Here is a 25,126-nt window from a genome sequence, read left to right on the forward strand (position 1 = left end):
CTTCCACATTTATGCTGATGACATCCAGTTCTAACTCTCCACCACCTCTCTGGACAGTGTTGTCAGCCTGTTTGTCCATCATCCAGTCCTGGATGAGTCACTACTTCCTCCAATTAAATATTGGGAAAACCAAAGCCCCCATCTTTGTTCCCCCGCTACAAACCCCATATCCATCATTCTCATGTTTAAATCTCTGCATGTGTTATGATTAAGCTTCCTGAGGAAAAATATAGTAATGGGGTTAACTCTCATGTCTGAAATTGCACTAGGATATTTAAGGTTTTTGAGATTACTAACATTAACAGATATCAGTGATCAACCACTAAGGAAAGGTGTAGTGTATGTACTTTGAAGAAGGAACTATATTCTGCAGCCCCTGTATACTGCAGTACCAGTAGTGACCACCCTTGTATATAAGCCTGTGTAGTAACTTTGTATAGTAGTTCCAGTTTTGTCTCCATTCAGTATACACCTGTTATAACCAACTCCTGCAGTCCGTGTCTCAATTACACACGGACGTTACACTGGCGACGAACAGATCCGAACTTACCTACAGTTCTGCACCACCTCACGGGGATCCATCCCTGAAGCGAAGTTGTTAGAGGTCGAGGCCAGAAGGAAGAAATCCAAAAAGAAAAAAAAACAAACAGAAGAAACGGGCGTCGACCGTGGGCAACCGCCCTCTGATTCATTGAATTCGAAGATTTGCAGGAGAGGCTGTCAAGAGCTGGGCTTGGTTATCCAGTCTATGGTGTTCCAGCTAATTGGGCTGGTGGCAGGTAGTACACTGATCTAGCGGCGGGCTAGAGCTCGATCGGGTGGCTTTTCAACGGGGCCGAGCAGCGTTGTCGGGAAGCTGAGAGAGAGAGGGTGGAGCACACAGGGCGCGGCCGGTGCTACGAAGCCGGGCACCATACAGACCCGAGAAGAGGGAGGAAAGTGTCCCATAGGGTCTGCTCTGACGACGGGAACAGTAATTAAAATAAAAGAAATTAGAAGCGCAGAAAGCCGCGAGGAGCTGCAGTTTGCCACGGGAACCGCGGAGAGCAGCGTTGGCAGCAGCGCGGGGGGGGGGGGGGGGGGGAGTGCGCGAAGACCATAGGGCGTCGCCATCAAGGCATAAAAACGCCAGCAACAGCGCTAGCAGCAGCGTAAAAGACAGAAAGTGCGGGAGGCGCCATCTCAATCCAGCGGGGAAGAAGGCAAAGCGCGGGAGGTGCCATTTTGTTCAATCGGGGAAGAAGGCAAAGCGCGGGAGGCGCCATCTTAGATCTCCAAGATGCCGAAGACTGGCACTATCACTGCCTTCGATAATGCAATAGAAGACTGGACCACGTATGTGGAAAGAGTCGAAGTATATTGCAAGGCAAATGAAGTAGCCGATGAGAAAAAGGCATCGGTACTACTAAACTTAATGGGCGCAAGAACGTACGGCCTATTGCGGAACCTGATCACTCCAGTCAAACCGATGGCGAAGAGTTTTAACGAAATTGTTGATATCCTACAGGAACACCTAAATCCTACACCGCTGCTGATAGCAGAAAGATTTAAATTCCACAAGAGAAATCAGCATAAAGATGAGAGCAATGCTGATTACCTTATGGAACTACGCAAGCTATCAAAGCACTGCCAGTTCAGAGCAGGACTGGCAGATACCCTACGGGACAAATTTGTCTGTGGACTCCTGAGTGAAGGAACCCAGAAGAGGTTACTCGCAGAGAAAGAGCTGATGCTAGATAAGGCTTTCAGCATGGCAGTATCGTACGAAGCAGCAGCAAGGGGAGCTGCGGAAATACAGCAAAAGCCACAGGAATACGGCACCCATGAAATGACACGGGGATTTGAAAAATGTTATCGCTGCGGCAGAACAACCCATGACCAGAAGGACTGCTGGTCCAAGGACAAAACATGCAGGCAATGCGGAAAGATGGGACACATTGCATGAGTTTGCAGGTCCAGGAAGAAGACTAACGACAACAAAAAGGCTACTAAGGAACAGTACAGGAAAGTACAAAAGATGACGGACAGTAGTTCTGAAGACCAGAAGAGCGATAGTGAATCTGGGAACAAGAGACTAAGCTGTCTCAAACTACACAACGTAATCGCAAAAGAGGATCACCAAACCATTTGGGTCACCCTCACGATAGCAGGGTCCCAAGTCAAAATGGAATTGGATACAGGATCAGCCCTGACCGGCATGAATCGACGAGACTACGAGCGGCTATTCTCACACATACCCTTGAAAGACACATCCATTGTCTTGAAGACGTATACGAGGCAGAAAGTATACCCCAGAGGGAAAATAAGGGTGCCTGTCGAATACAACGGCAACGAAATACAGAAATTGTATCTGTACATACTGCAAGATGGTGGACCACCGTTATTGGGACGTGAATGGATCAGAAAGATAAGTTTAGACTGGCACTCCATTCAGGCACTGACTGTGGCTGGTAAAAAGGATGACGACGTCACACCTGGACGATTGTCAAAAATCTTAGCTAACGCTAAAGAGGTATTTCAACAAGAACTGGGAACTCTTAAAGACGTAACTGCCTCGATAAAAATAGAAGAGAATGCAATTCCCAAGTTTTTCAAAGCAAGACCGGTACCGTATGCAATTCGCCCAGCCGTCGAGGCAGAGCTGGAGAATCTAGGCGTGTTATCTAAGGTAGGCTGGAGCGAGTGGGCGACACCCATCGTTCCTGTCATGAAGAAAACGTTAAACAATAAGTCTGAGGAGCCAAGGAAGGTTCGCATCTGTGGGGACTTCAAGGTGACTGTGAACCCAGTCCTTCACACAGTACAGTATCCTCTCCCGAGGATAGAAGATATTTTCACCTCACTATCTGGAGGGAAGCATTTTACAAAAATTGACCTAGCACAAGCATATTTGCAGATGGAGGTTGAAGACTCCTCTAGGAAATATCTCACGATAAACACTCACAAAGGTCTTTACCAGTATAGACATAGAAGATAGGAGCAGGAGTAGGCCATTCGGCCCTTCGAGCCTGCTCCGCCATTCAACGAGATCATGGCTGATCATCCAAACCCTAGCACCCGGTCCCTACACCGACAGCCATCCCACACAAGCCCTATCCCCGTAACCCCACATATTTAATCCCCCCTAACACTAAGGGCCAATTTTTTTTATCATGGCCAATCAACCTAACCCGCACATCTTTGGACTGTGGGAGGAAACCGGAGCACCCGGAGAAAACCCACGCAAACACGGAATGTGCAAACTCCACACAGACAGTCACCCGAGGCCGGATTTGAACCCGGGACCCTGGCGCTGTGAGGCAACAGTGCTAACCACTATGCCACCGTGCTGCCTAATCGACTGGTACTCGGAGTAGCATCAGCTCTGGCGATATGGCAAAGACCGATGGAACAAGTCCTGCAAGGGATTCCGGGGACTCAGTGTTACTTGGACGACATCCTAGTGACAGGTGAAAATGACAGTGAACACCTTGCCAACCTAGAGCAGGTGCTCACTAGACTAAGAGAACATGGGCTACGAGCCAATCGCCCCAAGTGTGAGCTTTTTAAGAAACAGATATCGTATTGTGGCCACGTGATTGATGAAGAGGGGTTACATAAGTCCCCTGACAAAATTGAAGCGGTAGTTCAGGCTCCAGCGCCTGAAAATGTGTCGCAACTGAGGTCATTCCTCGGATTGGTGAATTACTACCATAAGTTTTTGCTGAATTTGTCCACAATTCTGCACCCATTGAACGCCCTACTACAAACTGGAGTGGCATGGAAATGGAGCGATGAATGTAAGCGGGCCTTTCAGAAGTGTAAAGACCTGATCACTTCAAGAGAAGTATTGGCTCACTACAACCCATCACTACCGATAAGACTGGCGTGTGATGCGTCTCCCTACGGCATTGAAGCGGTACTGTCACATAAATTCCTTGATGGTTCAGAGAGGCCGATAGCTTTTGCGTCACGCTCGTTAACTTCAGCCGAGCGTAACTACGCCCAGATTGACAGAGAGGCCCTCAGCCTGGTGTGGGGGGTGAAGAAGTTCAATCACTACCTGCACGGACAGAAATTTACTCTACTAACTGATCATCAACCTCTTGTCTCCATTTTCAACCCTCAGAAGGGCGTCCCGATAATGACAGCACAACGGCTACAGAGGTGGTCCCTTTTCCTAGGGGCACACCAATATGACATCGAGTACAAAGGAACTAAACAGCATGGGAATGCTGATGGATTGTCACGCCTACCGTTGCCGACGGTGGAAGAAGCACCTGCAGTGGATCCTGTGGAGATATTCCACTCGACCATAGTCGAATGTCTACCTGTGACGAATGAAAACATAGAAAAGGAAACACGGAATGACCCGACACTCTCCAGGGTCTATGATTTAATGGTGAAGGGATGGCCAGCACATGGCGAACCACTGTTGCCAGCATTCTCGCCAAGAAGAGAACAGCTGTCAGTGTGCCGAGGAACCTTGATGTGTGGATCCAGAGTAGTAATTCCACCCAAATTGAAGGATAGAGTGCTCAATGAGCTTCATGAGGGTCATCTGGGAGGGGTAAAAATGAAGAACTTAGCCAGAGCGTTTGTGTGGTGGCCGGGAATCGATAGAGAAATCGAAGAGATGACCAAGAGCTGTACAGGATGCCAGAAGGTCCAAAACGCCCCACCACAAGCCCCTCTACATCCATGGGAGTGGCCCTCATCCCCATGGCAAAGGGTACACAGTGATTTTGCTGGTCCATTTATGGACTCGATGTTTTTAATTGCGGTGGATGCACATTCAAAGTGGCCAGAGGTAATAAAAATGTCCTCAACCACCACAGAAAAAACTATCACAGAAATGGGCTGCCTGAACAGATTTGCTCCAACAATGGACCACAGTTTGTGTCTGAAGAGTTCCGGAGGTTCTTAAAGAACAATGGTGTTAAGCATTACACATCCGCCCCATATCATCCAGCCACCAATGGATTGGCTGAGAGGTTCGTTCAAACATTCAAGAAGGCTATCAAGGCAATGTGTAATGAAGACATACCCCTACAACACAAGGTGGATAACTTCTTGTTTGCCTACCGGAATGCGACACATGCGGTTACCAACCAAACTCCAGCCATGATGTTCTTCAATCGAAGACTACGATGCCGCTTGGATTTGGTTAAGCCAAACGTCCGAAGAGATGTGGAGAACAGGCAGTTTCAGAATATGAATGAAAGGCCGACCAGGAGTTTTAAGATAGGTCAACCAGTTTTGGCCTGGGACTACCGCACTGAGAAATGGCAGCCAGGAACGATCTGCACACGGCAAGGACCTCTAATGTATACCGTGGACGTTGGAGAGAGCATTGTAAGACGCCATGCTGACCAGATTCTAGAGTCACTGGAAAACGTCAAATCTACACCACGATCCTATACACCTGGTGATGAAACCGAAGTACCAATTGCATCTACCTCAGAATCGGTGATATTGGAAGCAGACGAACCAAACAACGACGTTGATCCCGAATCAACTTTGCCAGAAGAACCTGATACCCCAAAGAGGCGTTATCCGGACAGAATCAGGAAGCCTCCTCAAAGACTGAATTTATAATTGATTAACTTCAGCTAATGTATATAGCAACTGTAATTGTAAATATGTTATTTAATTATTAATCGAATGTTATGTACTGTTTAGCTAAAAGGGGAGGAATTGTAGTGTATGTACCTTGAAGAAGGAACTATATTCTGCAGCCCCTGTATACTGCAGTACCAGTAGTGACCACCCCTGTATATAAGCCTGTGTAGTAACTTTGTATAGTAGTTCCAGTTTTGTCTCCATTCAGTAATCACCTGTTATAACCAACTCCTGCAGTCCGTGTCTCAATTACACACGGACATTACAAAAGGACCTGCCTTTTCCATTATAGCCTTACTCACTGAAAAAAGAATGATGCAGAGAAAATGGGATACCTTTCAATGGTATTTGTATTCATGACAGTTCAGATCACACATCTTGTGTACCAGAGAAACTGATCTTGTACTTTATAGTGGGAGGATTCAAGATAACCTTAAATATTTTGAAGCTGAAAGAAAATGAGCGTCTAGTTGGTTAATGACAATAAAGACCTTAAATTTATGGCTTCCAAGTGACTAATCAATACAATCAGGATTAACACTCACTGGCAGCTGTTTCTCCAGGCAAATGTTGAAATTCTTCGTTTGATTTGGCTTTAATTTTTTCAGTGGAATTCTGGTCTCACCAATAAACTCGTTATGACGGAATTTATCTTCATCACATACTGAAATTCTGCAACAATAAAAATGCGGGCATTACCAGTAATTATTTTGGCACCAGTGACATTGTTGAATTAACATACATACATCAGTTAAGAAAACTATGCCTGACACTTATCTTGGAAATGATAAATGTGATTGTAAAGAACAAACACCTGAAAGGGTATGTTATTAATAAACCAATTAATCCTTCAATCAATACACATACAATAATAAATTCCAGGGAGGAAATGACAAGGCTGTGGTTCATATAATGTTTAGAAGCCACGAGAGCAACATTTGAACAGTTTATGTTGGGCTTTTGCATAAGAAACACAATCTCAATATTTACTGATTACTTAAAAGTAGAGGGCATGGGAAGCAGCAAGGACAACTATACAAGACCGTAGGACAACAGATATTTAGCAGACAGGTGGCAGATGGAACTTAATGTGGATAAGATAATAAATTTTGGAAGGAAAAGTCACGACCAGGAGTATGCAATTTATGGGAAGATGCTGAAGGGTGTGAATGAAAAGACAGCCCTAAAAGTTTAAATACATCATTTTGAAAATGCAAGTTCAGGTTGTGAACTTTTTGGGTGTTATAAATAGGGGTGCAAAATATAAAAGCAAAGAGGTAATGATAAGTTTGTGCAAGGCAATAATTGGGCAACAGATAGAAGGCGGAGTGCAATTTTGGGCACCTCATTACAAAACGTGCATTAAAGCCACAGAGAGTATACAATGTAGTATCACAAAGATGATGCCAGGGATGGGAAACTATAGTTATGAGGAGAGACTTGAGATACTGGGACTATTTTCACTGGAGCACGGAAGGCTAAGAGGAGATTTAATAGAGGTTTTTAAAATTATGAAGTGTTTTGTTCAGTTGAATAGGAAAAGACCATTTCCTCTGGTTGAGGAGTGAGTAACGAAGGTCATCAATTTAAAACAGCCAGACTGAGGAGAGGAGTTAGGGGAAATTTCTTTACGCGGAGTTGTTAAGAGCATGGAATGTTTTGCCACGTAGATTGGTTGAGACAGTGACCATTATATTTTTAAGCGAACAGTGTACAAATATTTAAAATAGAGGAAGGTATAGGATAAAGGGGAGAGAGCCAGACAACTGGATTAGTTTTGGATTGCTCTAGCAAAGAGCCAGCACAAGCATGATGGGCCAAATGGTCTCCTTCTGTACTATATACTTCTATGGTTCCCCCTTTCATTGCAGAAAGATGCATCAGCTCACACAAAACTATTAGGGACAAAAACAGAGGCATTTATTTTAGGTAATATGGTAATTTTTAAAAAGTAATCGAAGCATATTAAAAGTGAAGCCTGCAGTGTGTTCAGAGTGAAGCACCCCCAAATCATAACTCATAAAAATGATCAGCTTCAAACTGGTGAACACTTTAAATTCTCCATTTGCTCTGTGCTCAAATGTAAGTTTTCTAAATTATTAAAAACAATATTTAGATGTTGCAGCAATTTATTGGTCAGTATTTATGTAAAAATCAAGCTCAAAATACTGAAAATACAATAATGTTCCATTGCTACCATCACAGCAAGCTACAAAGCATTAGCCTTGTAGCTGACGTTTCCAAATCAATACCAGAGATTTTCGCTGCACAATCAATTCAATACAGGTGTAGAACTTTTTTTCCTTGTCAAATGTCAAGTTCTTTTAGAAATGAAAATACAGTGAATTGAATAGGATCTTGAAAGAGAATTGAGAAGAAATTAACAGTGTGCGTTCTTGGTCAACACGGAGTCATCAGCTCAACTTCCCGTACAGCATCAGCAGACTGGACAAGGTTTCATGAATTGAAAATAAAATTAACATTTGTTCAAGAGGAAAAAAAAACTTTTCAGCAACAGTGATAGTAACTTTAGTGACATCTTATCTGAAATACAACGATTTATATGAATTATCAAAATTCTACTTCTCCTATAATATCTGAAGGACACAACAACAATAATACAATTATATATAACATATTCCAGGTAATCAAATGTCCCAAAGTACAACACAGGCAAAAATTACCAGAACTGAGAAATGCAGGAAGGAGAATTAGGGCTTGTGACCTCAATCAAAGAAGTAGGTTTTGGTAAGTTTTTTGAAGGAGGCAGCAAGGCTTTGCAAAAATGCTTCAGAGTGCAGGGCCAAAATGGCTGAAGTCTGTGTAGCCACAACTAAGGCAGACAAAAAGGGCAATGCAAAGGAGGATATAGAACCAGAAGAGTGGAGGGTGCAAACAGGTCAATGGGCCTGCATCAGATCGCATAGGTTGGGAGGGGTAAGGCCATAAACAGAGTTGTAAATATAGACAAAGATTTTTAAATGTATGTACAGGCAATTAGACAGCCAATGAAGGTTGGCATGCACAGAGTAATAGTGGATTAGGATTTAGTGTGATAGGATGTTGGCCCTTGGAGTTTTGGATGAAGGGCAATTAATGAAGGGCAGAATTCTTGAAACTGGTAACAAGGGCATTTCTGGAGGTGACAAAGGCATGGATAAAGGCTTCAACGGCAATCGGGATGTGGTAGAAGCAGAGGCAATCAATGTTGCGGAGGTGGAAATAGGCTGTCTTGGTGCTAGGAAGGTTGTAAGGTTTGAAGCTTAGCTCAAATTCAAACAGGACAACAAGAATTCACACAGTCGGCATTAATCTGAGGGAACTGCTCGAGAGAACATAAGAACATAAGTAGTAGTAGCAGGAGTAGGCCATACGGCCCCTCGGGCCTGCTCCACCATTCAATAGGATCATGGCTGATCCGAACTTAGACTTACGTCCACTTCCCTGCCCTCTCCCCGTAACCCCTTATTCCCTTATCAGCTAGGAAACTGTCTATCTCCGTTTTAAATTTATTTAATGTCGCAGCTTCCACAGCTCTCTGAGGTAGCAAATTCCATAGATTTACTACCCTCAGTGAAGAAGTTTCTCCTCATCTCCGTTTTGAAAGGGCAGCCCCTTATTCTAAGATTATGCCCCCTAGTTCTAGTCTCACCCATCAGTGGAAACATCCTCACCGCATCCACCCGATCAAGCCCCCTCACAATCTTATATGTTTCGATAAGATCGCCTCTCATTCTTCTGAATTCCAATGAGTAGAGGCCCAACCTACTCAACCTTTCCTCATAAGTCAACCCCCTCATCTCCGGAATCAACTGAGTGAACCTTCTCGGAACTGCCTCGAGAGCAAGTATATCTTTTCTTAAATATGGAAACCAAAACTGTACGCAGTATTCCAGGTGTGGCCTCACCAGTACCCTGTATAACTGCAGCAAGACTTCCCTGCTTTTATACTCCATCCCCCTTGCAATAAAAGCCAAGACTCCATTGGCCTTCCTGATCACCTGCTGTACCTGCATACTAACCTTCTGTGTTTCATGCACCAGGACCCCCAGATCCCTTTGTACTGTAGCACTTTGCTACAGTCAGTCAGGGTGGCAGTCAGCTGATATGGTGAAGAGTTTTAGGCAGGAGCCTAACAGAATAGTTTTGTTCTTGCTGATGTTGAGCTCAAGTGAATTCTTGAAGAGTCAAGAGTGTTGGCACAGAGATAAAGTGGGTGTCATTGGCATGCATATGAAAACTGATTCAGTGACTATACATGCTGCCCTTTGGTGACAGCATGCAGTCACGGAAAAGAAGGGGGCCAAGGATGGAGTCTTGAGGCACACCAAACATGACCTTATGGGGCAGGCTGAAAAAGCAACATAGAAGACGTGATGCCTTTATTGCGGCAGGTAGAGGTGGAACCAGGCTGCGGTATTTACACAGGAGTAGACCACAGAAAAGAGATGGAGAAGGATGAAGTTAAATGCCACAAAGGTCAAGGATGAGGAGGAGGCTGGAGCACCATGGTCACAGGCACAATGTCAATGGTGGTTTTGACGAGGGTAGTCTCAGTGCTGTGACAAGGGCAGAAAGTGAAATGAAAGATTCAAAAGGAGTGAGGGGAGAGGTGTGTATAATCTTAGATCATGAAGACAGGTTCGAAGACTTTTAGAAAATGTTCACAGAACTTCAAAGATATTATTTAAGTGAGTTCACGAAAAATAATTTCTTCCAGCTCTGCGGAATTGACAATCAACAGTTATGCTAAGTTTCCGAAGGAATCAATTTACAACCCAACAATATGCACTTAGTACAGCCATTTTTCAAGGAGAAGTGTTGAGTACATTAATAACATTGAATACAAGGCCACAGTCCTACTGCATCACTTCATCTCTGTCACACTTGCCGCAATTAATTGTTCAAAATTAGGATATGGATGGATTCAAAATTGAATAAGAGAAAGGATGGCGCTATTAAAAGTATTGATTGTATGGCCTGATTATTCACTCCATCTAGCTTTGCTAAAAAAAAACCCTGCTAATTCTACATGTGTATGCTCAAATATTTGAAGTTATTTTTTCTCTAGAACCGAACAAATAAAATTGCCTGTGTGTTTATATTACACTTCAGCCCTGCATAAGTAAATATGCAATTGAATTTTTTGTTATAGGGAAAATTGAAAACATTTTCTTGTACAATCAAGTACAGAACCATAGCAAACACCAGAAGTGATCAAATGCAACAGCTGAACAAGGCTCAAACATTAGAAAGGTAATTGACAGAAAATGTTCTTTCATATGTTTGATAAAATGCAACGAGTCCCAGACACGTTAGCTGAATCTGATAAAAGTATTCAACAGACCAGCATTTGTCTCAGTTCAGGTAACAGATAATAAATTTGCAGCTGTCAAATACTGAGATTCATATGAAACTACATCCTTTTATCCCTTCAAAATTTTTATGCAGCTTTATATTATTTGTAATAGAAGCAGTAGTGATCAGCTCAATTTATTAAGCACCACAATATTAACTTCAGCCAATAAAAAACAGTATTGGGTCTGGTGAGTATAATAGTGGCCACATTGAACAATTAAACAAGACTGCAAAGTTCCTCCAAAGGCCAACAGAGTAAAGGCACCCACTGGTTTAGCACTAAAATTATACATATCATGAAGTCCAAGGTTCAATTTCTAGCACATGGAATTAGAGTAATATCGCACATGGACAGAAAGATGTTTATCTCTGTAACCTCCTCTAGCCCTACAACCCTCCGAGATCTCTGCGCTCCTCCAAATCTGGCCTCTAGCGCATCCCCGATTTTCATTGCTCCACCACTGGTGGTTCGGCCTTCAGCTACCTAGGCCCTAAACTCTGGAATTTCCCTCCCGAAACTTCTCTGCATCTCTACCCCTCCCTCTTCCTTTAAGACGCTCCTTAAAATCTACCTGTTTGATAAAGCTTTTGGTCACCTGTCCTAATATCTCCTTATGTGGATCAGTATCAAATTTTGTTTGATAATCCCTCCTGCGAAGCGCCGTGAAACGTTTAACTACATTAGAGGCGCTGTATAAATACAAGTTGTTGTTATGTGGCAGAAAGCAAAGGGTAGGGGGTAAAAACACATTTCTTAAACTGAGAAGATTTGATGAATCATGTTCCACAGGGGACATCTTGGGCCCACCGTTAGTTACTATATACATAAATGATCTGGACTTCGGAATTAAGGGAACAATATTAAAAACATTTTTGATGAAACCTACTGGGAACTGATAACTGCAGGAGGACATAGGCCAGCAGGACAGGTGGGAAATGCAGTTCAATGTAAAGAAAATGAGATTATACACTTTGGAAGTGAGAATAAGAAAAGAAAATATATCTCGAATGTTAAGATTTTAAACAGAGTAATGTAGCTGAGGAAAACAAAAAATGCTGGAAATACTCAGCAGGTCAGACTGCATCTGTGGAGAGAGAAACAGAGTTAACGTTTCAGGTCGATGACCCTTCGTCAGGACTGGAAAAAGCTGGAGATGGAACAGGTTTTTAAGCAAGTGTGGGGAAGGGAAAGGGGGGAGGGGAGGAGAGGAAAGAACAAAAGGGAAGGTCTGTGATAGAATGGAAGGCAGGAGAGATTAAGAGACATTAAGAGAGATTAAGAGATGGTGCAAGGCAAAAGGAGATAGTAATGGGACAAGTTAAGAAACCAAAGATGGCTCTAGATGAAGTGTAAATGGCACTGGCAGAATGAAAGACAGCTGCCGTGTGGGAGAGAGAAAAAAAAATGGGGAAAAAAAGGATAGCGGCAGAGGTTAGAACATAAGAACTAGGAGCAGGAATAGGCCACTTGGCCCCTCGAGCCTGCTCCGTCATTCAATAAGATCATGGCTGATCTAGGGCTCAAAGCCACTTCCCAGCCCGCTCCCCATAACCCTTCATTCCCTTATCTTGCAAAAATTTGACTATTCCCACTTTACATGTATTTAATGACCCAGCCTCCACAGCTCTCTGGGGCAGAGAATTCCACAAACTTACGACCCTCAGAGAGAAGTTCCTCCTCACCTCAGTTCTAAAAGGGTGACCCTTTATTCTAAAACTGTGCCCCCGAATTCTAGATTTCCCCACGAGGGGAAACATCCTCTCTGCATCTACCCTGTCAAGCCCCGTAAGTATCTTACATGTTTCGATAAGGTCACCTCTTATTCTTCTAAATTCCAATGAGTATAGGCCCAGCCTGCTCAACCTTTCCTCATAAGTCAAACCCCTCATCTCTGGAATTAACCTAGTGAATTGTTTCTGAACTGCCTCCAATGCAAGTATATCCTTCCTTAAAAAAGGAGACCAAAACTGTACGCAGTACCCAATACCTTGTACAGTTGTAACAGGACTTCCCTGCTTTTATACTCCAACGCCCTTGAAATAAAGGCCAACATTCCATTTCCCTTTTTGATTACTTGCTGTACCTGCATGCTAACTTTTTGTGTTTCATGCACAAGGACCCCCAGGTCCCTCTGAACTGTAGCATTTTGTAATCTCTCTCCATTTAAATAATAGTTTGCTTTTTTATTTTTCCTGCCAAAGTGGATAACCTTGCACTTTCCCACATTATACTCCATCTGCCAAATGTTTGCCCACTCACCTAGCCTGTCTATATCCCTTTGCAGATTCTTTGAGTCCTCTGCACAACTTGCTTTCCCACCCATCTTTGTATCATCTGCAAACTTGGCTATATTACACTCGATCCCTTCATCCAAGTCATTAATGTAGATTGTAACTAGTTAGGGCCCCAGCACCGATCCTTGTGGCACCCCACTCGTTACCGCTTGCCAACCAGAAAATGACCCATTTATCTTGACTCTCTGCTTTCTGTTAGTTAGCCAATTCTCTATCCATGCTAATATATTACCCCCAACTCCGTGAGCTCTTGTCTTATGCACTAACCTTTTATGTGGCACCTTATCGAATGCCTTCTGGGAATCCAAATACACCACATCCACTGGCTCACCCTTGTCCATCCTGCTTGTTACATCCTCAAAGAACTCCAGCAAATTTGTTAAACATGATTTCCCTTTCCTAAAACCATGCCCACTCTGTTTGACTGCAGTATGTTTTTCTAAATGCCCTGCTACTGCTTCCTTAATGAAGGACTCCAGCATCTTCCCAACGACAGATGTTAGGCTAACTGGTCTATAGTTTCTTGCTTTCTCTCTCCCTTCTTTCTTAAATAGGGGTGTTACATTAATGGTTTTCTAATCCGCTGGGACCTCTCCAGAGTCCAGGGAATTTTGGTATATTGCAACCAATGCATCCACTATCTCTGCAGCCACTTCTTTTAAGACCCTGGGATGCAGGCCATCTGGTCCAGGGGACTTGTCGTCTTTTAGTCCCATTATTTTACCAAGTACTATTTCCTGAGTGATAGTGATTGTCTTTAGTTCCCCACTCCCTGTGGCCTCTTGATTATCCATTATTAGGATGCTGTTAGTGTCTTCTACAGTGAAGACAGATGCAAAATACTTGTTCAGAGTCTCTGCTATTTCCCTGTTCCCCATTATTAATTCCCCAGTTTCATCCTCTAAGGGACCAATGTTTACTTTAGCTACCCTCTTCCTTTTTATAGACCTGTAGAAGCTCTTACTATCTGTTTTAATATTTCTTGCCAGCTTACTCTCATATTTCATCTTCTCTCTCTTTATTATTTTTTTAGTCATCCTTTGCTGGTTTTTAAAAATTTCCCAATCCTCTGGTCTTCCACCAATCTTGGCAACATTGTATGCCTTTGTTTTCAATTTGATACCATCCTTTACTTCCTTAGTTAGCCACAGATGGTGCTCCCTTCTCTTAAAATCTTTCTTTCTCACTGGAATATATTTTTGTTGAGAGTTATGAAATATCTCCTTAAATGTCCGCCACTGCATTTCAACTTTCTTACCCTTTAGTTTGTTTTTCCAGTCCACTTTAGCCAGTTCTGCCCTCATGCCATTATAATTGCCTTTGTTTAAGATCAGGACACTTGTTTGGGATACAACTTTCTCACCCTCCAACTGAATTTGAAATTCAACCATGCTATGATCACTCTTTCCTAGAGGATCCTTTACTATGAGATCATTTATTAATTCTGTCTCATTACACAGTACCAGATCCAAGATAGCCTGCTCCCTGGTTGGTTCCATTACATACTGTTCTAGGAAACCATCCCGGATGCACTCTATGAACTCCTCCTCCAGGCTACCATGGCCAATTTGATTTGTCCAATCGATATGGAGATTAAAATCACCCATGATTATCACCGTACTTTTTTTTTTTTTACAGGCCTCCATTATTTGTTGATTTATACTCTGTCCAACAGCATTGCTACTGTTCGGGGGCCCGTAGACTACGCCCACCAGAGACTTTTTCCCCTTACTTTTTTTTATCTCCACCCAAACCGATTCTACATCTTGATCTTCTGAGCCAATATCACTTCTCACCACTGCACTGATCCCATCTTTTACCAACAAAGCCACCCCACCCCTTTCCTTTCTTTCTATCCTTCCGAATTGTCAAATACCCTGGAATATTCAGTTCCCAGCCCTGGTCGCCTTGCAACCACGTCTCTGTAATGGCGATCAGATCATACCCATTTGTATCTATTTGTGCCGTCAACTCATTTATCTTGTTACAAATGCTGCGTGCATTCAGATATAGAGCTTTTAACCTTGTCTTGTTACTATTTTTCCTTGTTTTGGCCTTTTTTTCCTGTTGCACTCTTATTTTTAAACACACTTATTTTTAAACATTCTGTCCCTTCTGGTCACACGCTGGTTATTATTTCCCCCATCTCTAGCCTGCTCTATTGCTTTCTCATTTCCTTTTTATTTTCCCGCTCACCTGGATCCTCCCCCCAACTATTTAGTTTAAAGTCCTCTCTGCAGCCCTAGTTATTTGATTTGCCAGGACTCTAGCCCCAGCATGGTTCAAGTGAAGCCCGTCCAAACGGAAAAGCTCCCTCTTATCCCAGTACTGGTGCCAATGCCCCACAAATCGAAACCCATTTCTCCCACACCAGTCTTTGAGCCACTCATTCATTTCTCTGATCTTATTTACCCTATGCAAATTCGCTCATGGCTTGTCCCCTTGTCCTGACCTTTCACCCCACCAGCCTCCACATTCAACGGATCATCCTCCGCCATTTCCGCCACCACCAAACACATCTTCCCCTCACCTCCCCTTTCAGCATTCCAAAGGGACCGCTCCCTCCGCAACACCCTGGTCCACTCCTGTATCACCCCCAGCACCCCTTCCCCTTCACCCGGCACCATCCCGTGCAAGCGCAGGAGATGCCAACATATGCCCTTATACCTCCCCCCTTCCCACTGTCCAGGGCCCCAAACACCCCTTCCAGGTGAAACAGCGATTTACTTGTACTTCTTGCAATTTAGTATACTGTATTCGCTGCTCACGATGCGGTCTCCTCTACAGTGGGGAGACCAAACGCAGATTGGGTGACTGCTTTGCGGAACACCTCCGTTCAGTCCGTAAGGGTGACCCTGAGCTTCCGGTCACCTGTCACTTTAATTCTCCGCCCCACTCCCACTCGGACCTCACCGTCCTCGGCCTCTTGCATTGTTCCAATGAAGCTCAGCGTAAGCTCGAGGAACAGCACCTCATCTTTCGATTAGGCACTTTACAGCCTTCTGGACTCAACATCGAGTTCAACAATTTCAGACCATAACCTCGGCCCATCCTTTTTTTTCCCCATTAATTTTTTCTCTCTCTCCCACACGACAGCTGTCTTTCATTCTGCCAGTGCCATTTACACTTCATCTAGAGCTATCTTTTGTTTCTTAACTTGTCCCATTGCCATCTCCTTTTGCCTTGCACCATCTCTTAATCTCTCATAATGTCCCTTAATCTCTCCTGCCTTCCATCCTATCACAGATCTTCCTTTTTGTTCTTTCCTCCCCTCCCCCCTTTCCCTGCCCTTGCTTAAAAACCTGTTCCATCTCCAGCTTTTCCCTATTCTGACGAAGGGTCATCGACCTGAAATGTTAACTCTGTTTCTCTCTCCACAGATGCTGCCTGACCTGCTGAGTATTTCCAGCATTTTCTGTTTTTATTTCAGATTTCCAGCATCCGCAGTATTTTGCTTTTGTATTAATGTAGCTGAGGAACCTTGTTATGCAGATACATAGACCATTGAGGATAACCGCTTAAGTAAATATGGCATAAAAAGGTAAACAGAATCCTTTGCTTTAGATTAATAGATATAGAATACAAAGATAATGGCCCAGAAATTCGGGTCCGAGGCTTCCCGCGGGTGCAAGCCTGCACTTACCTAGCGCACCGGCCGTTGTGCTGTGGGCCCGCGTCGGATTCCGATCCTGGGCCTCCTCCAACTGCCAGCACGCAGTGCTTGCGTATCCCAGGGGTGCAGTTAGTTCGCAGCGTCCCCGGGATCACGTGGGCCATGGAGAGCCAATGGTAGCAGGGAATGCCCATTCATAAATTTGACAGGAAGACCTGTCAAAACTATGAATACAATTCAGCCCCAAAACATAACTAAAACTTCAAATAAATTTTTTAAAAACATCACATTTTAAAAATAACTATAAATTACATAAAATAACTATTTTAAACAACAATTTAAATTTTTGAAAACATTAATTACAGTTTCTAATGGGGCTAAAAATGAACTTACCTTTCTTTAAAGTATTTAAAAATAATAAACCTGTGGAAAAAATGTTTTAATTTTACTTAATTCACCACTTACCTTGTTAAAAGCAGGCCTTGCGACTGCTTTTTAAAAGTGTAACTCCTGGAGACTTACCCTCCTGGAGAAAGCTGCAAAAAAACGTAAGTTCCAGGCGCACGCGCTGCCTCTCCGGCGCACACGTTCGACCTGTGAAACCCCTCCTTTAAGGGAACGGAAGTTCCGGTTTCCCGCGCATGCGCAGTGCATGCATGAAACCGGCACTTTCGTTGGGCCTACGCGTGAGGACCCAGCGTGTACTCACCTGTGGGGACCCGAAGTTCTGGCCCATTTAATGTTGAACTTGTATGAGATCTTAGGCCATAGATTTGGGCACCCCATTATAAAAGGTGCAATGTATATTCGCCAGGAGCTTACCAGGGGGAAAGGGATCACACTTGCGAAGAGAAACTTGAGAAGTTATTGTTTTTTTCACTAAAACTGAGAAGATTGAGGGATGACCTGATAACTCTTCATGAGCTTGAAGGTCTCTATGATAAGTTAAATGGTGATAGATGGTTTCCACAGGCTAGTGAGAGTGGCGTTCAGAAATAAATTCTTTACACATAGAGTGTGGTTAGAATGTTGAATTCTCTGTCACAAACCATTGTGATATCAGAATCCATAAAGTTTTTAAAAAGAGTATTAAGATGATTGCATGGAAAAGATGAATATTAAAGGGTATGGGAAGCAAGCAGAAGTGTGGGATTAGACTAGGCTCTCACTGGAACAAAAGAGCAGACACACGTGATGGGCCAAATAGCCCTACAGAAGTCTCATGCTGGCTTGCTACTTGGCAGCTTGTCACCTCCCATGTTCTACTGGTGTAGTGCTGTGAGGGGGGTGTCTAGAGGGCTAGCATGTGCTGCGGTCTCAACAGATGGCAGTATGATGCAGCTGCTACTCTTGGGCGGCTTGATCCTCATCACCCTCTTCATCACCATCATCATCTTCCTTCTCTTTTGCTGCCCGGTGGTGGATCTGCACGAAAGGAGGTTGGATTCTAAGAATAGGCGAGGAATTCCCCCTTTGGATTAACAAGACAGAGAAGAGGGTGGAAGGTTGTGTCTATGTGGTACTTCACAGGGTTGCCTGGGTGACAGTGCAGATGTTGGGGTGAGCTGTTTAAAGGTGGGGATGTCCTTCTTTTGGCAGGCATTGTATGCCAATTTGTCCTGCAAGAAAATAGAGCGAATGAGGCTAAGGCTAGCTGGTGAGGAGTTTATGCCAAGTGGCATGGGAGAGGTTCAGTAAGAGATGTGAGGGTATGAGATTGTTAAAGCAGAGGAAGGTATTTTAGGATTGTGCATGTAAGTTATCACTGAGTGTGGAGCTGGATAGCCATAGTGTAAGATGCCAAGGTGTAAACCCCCACCGCACCCACCACCTTAACCAGAGAGCACTGTGTAGGGTTAGTCGAGCAAGTGTTGCTTTAAGGGGGTGAAGAGTGCGCTGGTGCACAGCGTGAGCAAGGAAGAAGAGGGAGAGATGTACAATGTGTTACCTCGCTTGCCCTGCTGAGGATGTGGAACTTTTGGTGGCACTGTTTTGAGGATGAGGGAGTTGGCAGTCAGTGCCAGTTTCAATTCCTCTAGGTGACACAAGTGATAATTCTGGGTGACTTGGTGATACCCACACCAAGGAGTCCGTTTGTCCGGCTTTCGGTGCCCTCCAAGAGGGCCTGGAGGTCTGAATGAATGAATGAAGTTGTGCGTTCTTCTCTGGCTTGGCGTCATGTCCTGCTGCCCTTTGGACACAGATGGTGTTTGAGTGTTCATAATTCTATACAAGTATAAAAATAAATTCCTTTGTTTTTAAAGTCAGCACAAAAGTTTCCAGGTAGTTCAGTTGCTTACGCTAATGCCTGCATCAATGGGGATGCAAATGAGCAGACCCAGGAAACTCATGTGTATCTCCCTCTAGAAAAGTTGCAACAAAAGGCAAGTCATTTTGAGGGAATTCTTCCAGTCCTTTATCGGATGTTTTCTTTATTCTGTGTAGGGTCTCTCTGCAGTTCATCTGCTGCATAATATCTACCATGGCTCTTCCTAGCTGATGTTTTCATGAGTGGTGTGCTTTAACAGCAAATAATCTACTTAATGGCAAAGCAAGGCATGCAGCCAAACAAGATCTGCCACTCACCAGTTACTAACAATCCACACTTCTCCATGTTAATTATTCACCCACTAGCTAATTTACCATTAGGAATGGAAGAAAACTATTGAGTGATGACAACGGCCAACAGACACAGCATTAGATTCTGGCAAGCATCCATGTCATCGGATATACATTTAACAAGGTTTTCTTTTTAAAACTCAGGTGTCAGATCCTTGAGGAAGTGTTCAGGGATGACTCACAGCAGCTCCTTTATCTGATTCCATCAAAATCCCTGGAAATGTTTTACTGGAATATTTTAGTTTGCAATGAATCTTCATACATTTGTTGCACATATTATTGATTTAAATACTGATACAACTGAAGACAAATATTGTCTGGCAAAAATACTGAAAAAAAATCAATTATCGGTTTGAATTAATGAGATTTTAAATTTAATCAAAAACAAAGTATGCTGACTTATTTTGTTTAGCAGCACTTATTGGATATAATTATAATTCTGTAGTCTTGAAAGACATTTTGTAATCTTTTCTACTTAATTATTGAATATCACACCCATGGCTGACCTGCTACTACTGTGACTGAAACTCATTTAACATCAATGTTATAGATTTAAGATTTTGTAGAGCTCCATGTCAGAATGTGCCAGATATGTGATTAAGTTTCAGTCTTTTTTTCAAACTAGAGCACACAATGAGCTTCAACTCATAGACGAAGCTGACAGGTTACCCAACTCGCTCAGTGTTACTGAGGAGCACTGAAGACAATCACTTCAGTTGAATTAATAGTCCAGTCATTCCTGTTGTGGAAAGCATCTACTGCTATGGTAGGAGAATAGACCAACAATAAAAAATTGAACCAAGGAATCCTGAGCTGACATAATCTTCACGAGAGCATAAACTGGATGAGTGCAGCTCCAACAACACTCAAGAAGCTCGACACCATACAGGACAAAGCAGCCAGCTTGATTGGCACCCCATCCACCACCTTAAACATTCACTCGATCCACCACTGGCGTACCATGGCTGCAGTGTGTACCATCTACAAGATGCACTGCAGCAACTCGCCAAGGTTTCTTCGGCAGCACCTCCCAAACCCGCGACCTCTTCCACCTAGAAGGACAAGGGCAGCAGGCGCATGGGAACACCACCACCTCCAAGTTCCCCTCCAAGTCACACACCATCCTGACTTAGAAGTATATCACCGATCCTTCATCGTCGCTGGGTCAAAATCCTGGAACTCCCTACCGAACAGCACTGTGGGAGGACCTTCACCACACGGACTGCAGCGGTTCAAGAAGGCAGCTCACCACCACCTTCTCAAGGGCAATTAGGGATGGGCAATAAATGCTGGCCTTGCCAGCGACGCCCACATCCCATAAACAAATTTAAAAAAACTGAAATCCAATTTGCTTGTTTTAATAGTTCAGCTGCATGTTAAAAGATCCCATAACATTATTTGAAAAGCATCAAGGAGTTCTTCTGATGCTGTAGCCAAAATAACTCCCTCAGGTTATTGGCTATGATAAATTGACCCTTAGTGTTAGGGGGATTAAAATGTGTGGGGTTACGGAGATAGGGTGGGATATGTGTTGGTGTAGGGGTTACGGGGATCGGGTGGGATATGTGTCCGGTGCAGGCTCGATGGGCCGAAATGGCCTCTATCTGCACTGTGGGGTTTCTGTGATTCTGTGAAATTATACAGTCAGAGAAGCAAAATCACTGGGCATTCACCTCGTTGCTGTTTGTGGAATATTACTGGCACGGAAGAGTAAATGATTGTGTGAAGTGCTTCGAGCTATTACAATGTTATGCAAGTATTAGCATTGGATATCATTTAAAAATGACCAAAATAGATATTTTAAATATAATCCCACATTTCCAGGATGTTGTATGCCTGATGTTCCCAAGTTAATGGTTATGATTTGAGGTCAATTACAGAAGTCCTACGTTAATCCACTACTGTCTATTGATTTCCTTAAGCTGCTTTAAAAGTGACAATTCTTATGAGATTTTTAAAAAATCAAACTGATTACAGGCTTTCCCTCAGAAATTTAAGTGGGGTGGGGGCAGTGATTTATTTTGTTGGATATAAAGCACTACAATACCATTGAAATGTTGATGTTACCACTGTGACAAATCTAGGTTTTGAAGTTTCTGATAAATGTTGCTCAAAGAAGAATTCTCTCCCCCGCCACCCCCACCCCCCCCCGCCCACCTCCCATACTGTCAGCAATGCAGCACAGAATAATTTTCATAAGAAATACAGAACCTATCACGCTTATGTTTTAGGAGTTTTGAAATACTTTTGTCAGGATTTAATAAACAGCTCCAAAAGCATATGATTTAGTCCAAAACCAGACATCAAAGCTGAGGCTGTCTTCAACAACAATGAGATCGGAGATCCATCATCTCTGGAGACACTTTGATCAGATAGTTTTGAAAAGACTGAACTGTGGAGAGGAAAGGTAACTTAAATCAGCATTAAATCTGCTTTTATTAAATCTTAATGAAGGTGTCCTCACTAACCAAGCTCTTTTGTACTAGTTTTATCAATGCAGCCACAATCTAGACTGTGCTTTGTTATTTTGTTATAAAATAACCATCACCTTCCAGCCCTGGGTTGCCACATTGAATTTCCCACTGGGCAGTATTTGAAGTCTTACCAATAAAATGCAGATAATATACAACACTTAATCAACTCAGTTGTTTTGCACATATAACCCTAGCAAACCCCAAAAAAAGTCAACCTTGTTGGCAGTGATTATAAATCACTGGCTGGTTCATCGCAGCATGCTGTCATTAGCCTTAGAAATCATTAATCTGAAAAGGAGTTTCCCAGGAGCAACGGGAAAATTTGCAGTTCCTATGGTAACAGTTACATTCTTTCAGATGTGGTCACCTCTCACCTCCGTCATTTGGATCTAAATAGGGTGTTTGGCCAAAAAATATTAGCCTTCTACCTGCCCCTTTTATTACCTGCAGGTAGAGAATCTTTTTTAATTTTTCACAAAAAAACGAGCCTGATCCAATATGACAGGCGGTTCACTTCAGGTGCAGAATGATCACACGCACACTGCCCGCCATATTGAATGATTAGGCGCCCGTTTTACGCCTGTAAAACTGATGTGGTGCCAACAAATTTCTATGCCCGAGTCTGCCAAGATCAGATGCTGATACAATGTTTCCTGTAATTAAACAGGAGGCTAATTTGATTATAGGAAGCATTATAGCAGAGTTTGATCTTGGCCTGGATTTTGCGGTCAGCACCAAAGGAACAGCGCTTGCCGTTCACCTCGCTGACAGTTGCCCACAGAGTTTTTGCAGGCTTCTCAGCATAGATTTCTTCTAATCCGGCATCTTTTCCAGTGCGGTGTCCTCTACAGGGGATCTGTGACATCTGAAAGCAGCTCAAAAAACAGCAAGGCTCTGCAACCAATCAGATTAAAGAATCTTCACTGAGACACGCAGAGTCCGAACCAGGAAGTATAAAGCAGGAAATATAAATTGGATTCAAATGATGTACAGAAAGCAAAATGAAGTTCGCGAAATACAGATGGGATTAAGCGAGAGACAGACAGAAAAAGTTTTTAAAAAAAATTTAAATCTCCAACACTAATTTTCTTCTGAGGGAATGAGACTCCACACTTGTAAAATAATATTTTCAGGGCCAGAGAGGTTGATCAGCAGTAATTATCACTTATCACACTGTTAAAAACTCACTAAACTCCTGAATGCACCAGCCCTAACATTTTGAGCCATCTTTAGTGGGGAACTAGTGGGCAAGTACAGCAGGTTTACACATTGCAGTCATTTCAATGCAGAGTCCATTGGTGAAGGCTGCAACAGCGCACCCTATGGATGAGCAGGGTATGTCTGACAGCAGCTTCTGGATTTCCATTTTTAATTGCGCATGTACGGATGCCAGAAGTTGCTGTACGATCTCCCCCGTAATAAGTGAGCGCTGATAGCCTTATCGTTATTATTACCACAAAATCCAGGCCATTGCCTTTACTTGAAGGCCACATGTATCAATGTTCTAGCACAGATCACTGGACTGCAATCAGGAGTAGGAACCGTGGTAGATTTCCACTCTCCCTAGCCCAGGTACTGAGGCCAAAGTTCTCACACAGGTCTGTGCTGAGTCAGCTAATCTCAGACAGAATGGCAGTAGGGCACAATTAGCCTCGGCATCTCTCGGTTAGCAAGGGATTAAAAAAAAATCAACTAGTGATTCCACCTGTTGATTCTTGGTAAAAGTTTAACTTTAAATTTTGACTTCACTGGAAAGGAAAATCGGGAGCTATCGGGCAGCCGCTCCGATGGCGCCCAATTTACACCATCACCAGAAGATAAAATTACCCCCAGTGTGCGTGTGTGTAAGTTTGAGTGTGTACGTGCATGTATATAAACACATCAAGGGAGGGGACAAGACCAGGTTCAGCTGTGATGTCATCATGCTTGAATTGCCTGCTGACACTCTCGATATTTACCCTGGTGCAGGAAGGCTTCTCCTGCCTGTGCACCTATATCCCAGGGTGAGTCATGATCTTCAGGAGAAAAGGGGTAAACTGTCTTAGCACAATAAACCCCCTCCAGGAATAGTGTGTTATCTCACCTGGCATACCGCCACCTTGTCAAGAAAATAAGTAGTTTAGTTTATTCAGACGTAAAATAAGAGAGTTCATGTTTAGTACTTTTCTTATTGCTTTAAATTGACATTGAAGTGGTGTACAGCTCAGATTTCTCTCTCAGTCGATGAGGTTTTAATGAAGCATTGATTTTTAGGGTGTTTTCCAAGAACCAACAGAATGGTAAACAATTAGGTAGTTTTTAAGACAGTGATTCATTGATCCAGGATTGAGATTCCCCTCTCTCATTAATGCAGTTGTTGATTTGTGACAAAAAGACCCAGCAAACTCACTAAATTATCTTGAAGTAACAGAGCTGTTACTGCACTGACCATTATGCTGCCCAATTGTTAAAACAGTAGTCAGTTATTGTTTTATTATAATACTTTAATTTATAAATCAGCAAATGCATGGACTTGAAATGATTAAAATTTAATTGACTTCGATTGATTTACAATTCAATTTTATTTGTCATATATGCAGCAGATGTGTGTACTGCACAATGAAATGTTGATTTTTACGAGTCCTCCCAACATTGGAATAAATATGGCATAACTTTGACCAAAATTTCTTACAACTTATACCTACAGAGTACCACCCAGTTTAGAAATAACAATGAGGTTTCTAACACAAGGCCCATTGCCCTGGATTGTTCTCCACCATCCTGCCCAATTTAAGGCGGGATGTGTAAGGAATGACCCAGATTCTGCCTCGCCTCGCCACCAGAGGGCTCCATGAACTCTCTTAATTGTGTCCTTCTTTATTCATTAATTGTATTCACCTGTGCATTGTTAGATACCTACTATTTAAGTGGTGTTCACTTTATGTTCATTGCTCAGTCTTGAGTTGCACTGCCTGGTGATACTGCTTGCTGGTCTGTGTTCTATACTGTTGTTATTTTGTTTATGTCAAGTAAAGTCAACCTTTGTTTTGCAACCTAACCTCTGCCTCAGTTTGCCTTACTGCAGTTGGGTCCCACTGAGTTCCGGTCCTTACAGCAAGACTGAGCCAAAACATGGACCCAGCAGAGAAGGGCCAATGGCCAAGACAAGTTTCTGAACAGCTACAAC

General features: G+C 43.1%; 1 protein-coding gene across 3 annotated transcripts in view; it reads right to left on the reverse strand.

Annotated features, from left to right (window-relative positions):
- LOC147102211 (double C2-like domain-containing protein beta) overlaps positions 1 to 25,126 on the reverse strand; it is a 397,434-nt gene that overhangs the window by 205,345 nt on the left and 166,963 nt on the right. For all 3 annotated transcript variants that reach the window (XM_085964513.1, XM_085964515.1, XM_085964514.1), the window contains one exon: positions 6,147 to 6,273. In XM_085964513.1, coding sequence (XP_085820639.1) covers positions 6,147 to 6,273 — 127 coding nt within the window. The remainder of the gene's footprint in view (positions 1 to 6,146; positions 6,274 to 25,126) is intronic.

This window comes from Somniosus microcephalus, chromosome 22, assembly GCF_052327205.1.
Source record: "Somniosus microcephalus isolate GS21.2 chromosome 22, FLI_Smic_1.0, whole genome shotgun sequence".
NCBI lineage: Eukaryota > Metazoa > Chordata > Chondrichthyes > Squaliformes > Somniosidae > Somniosus > Somniosus microcephalus.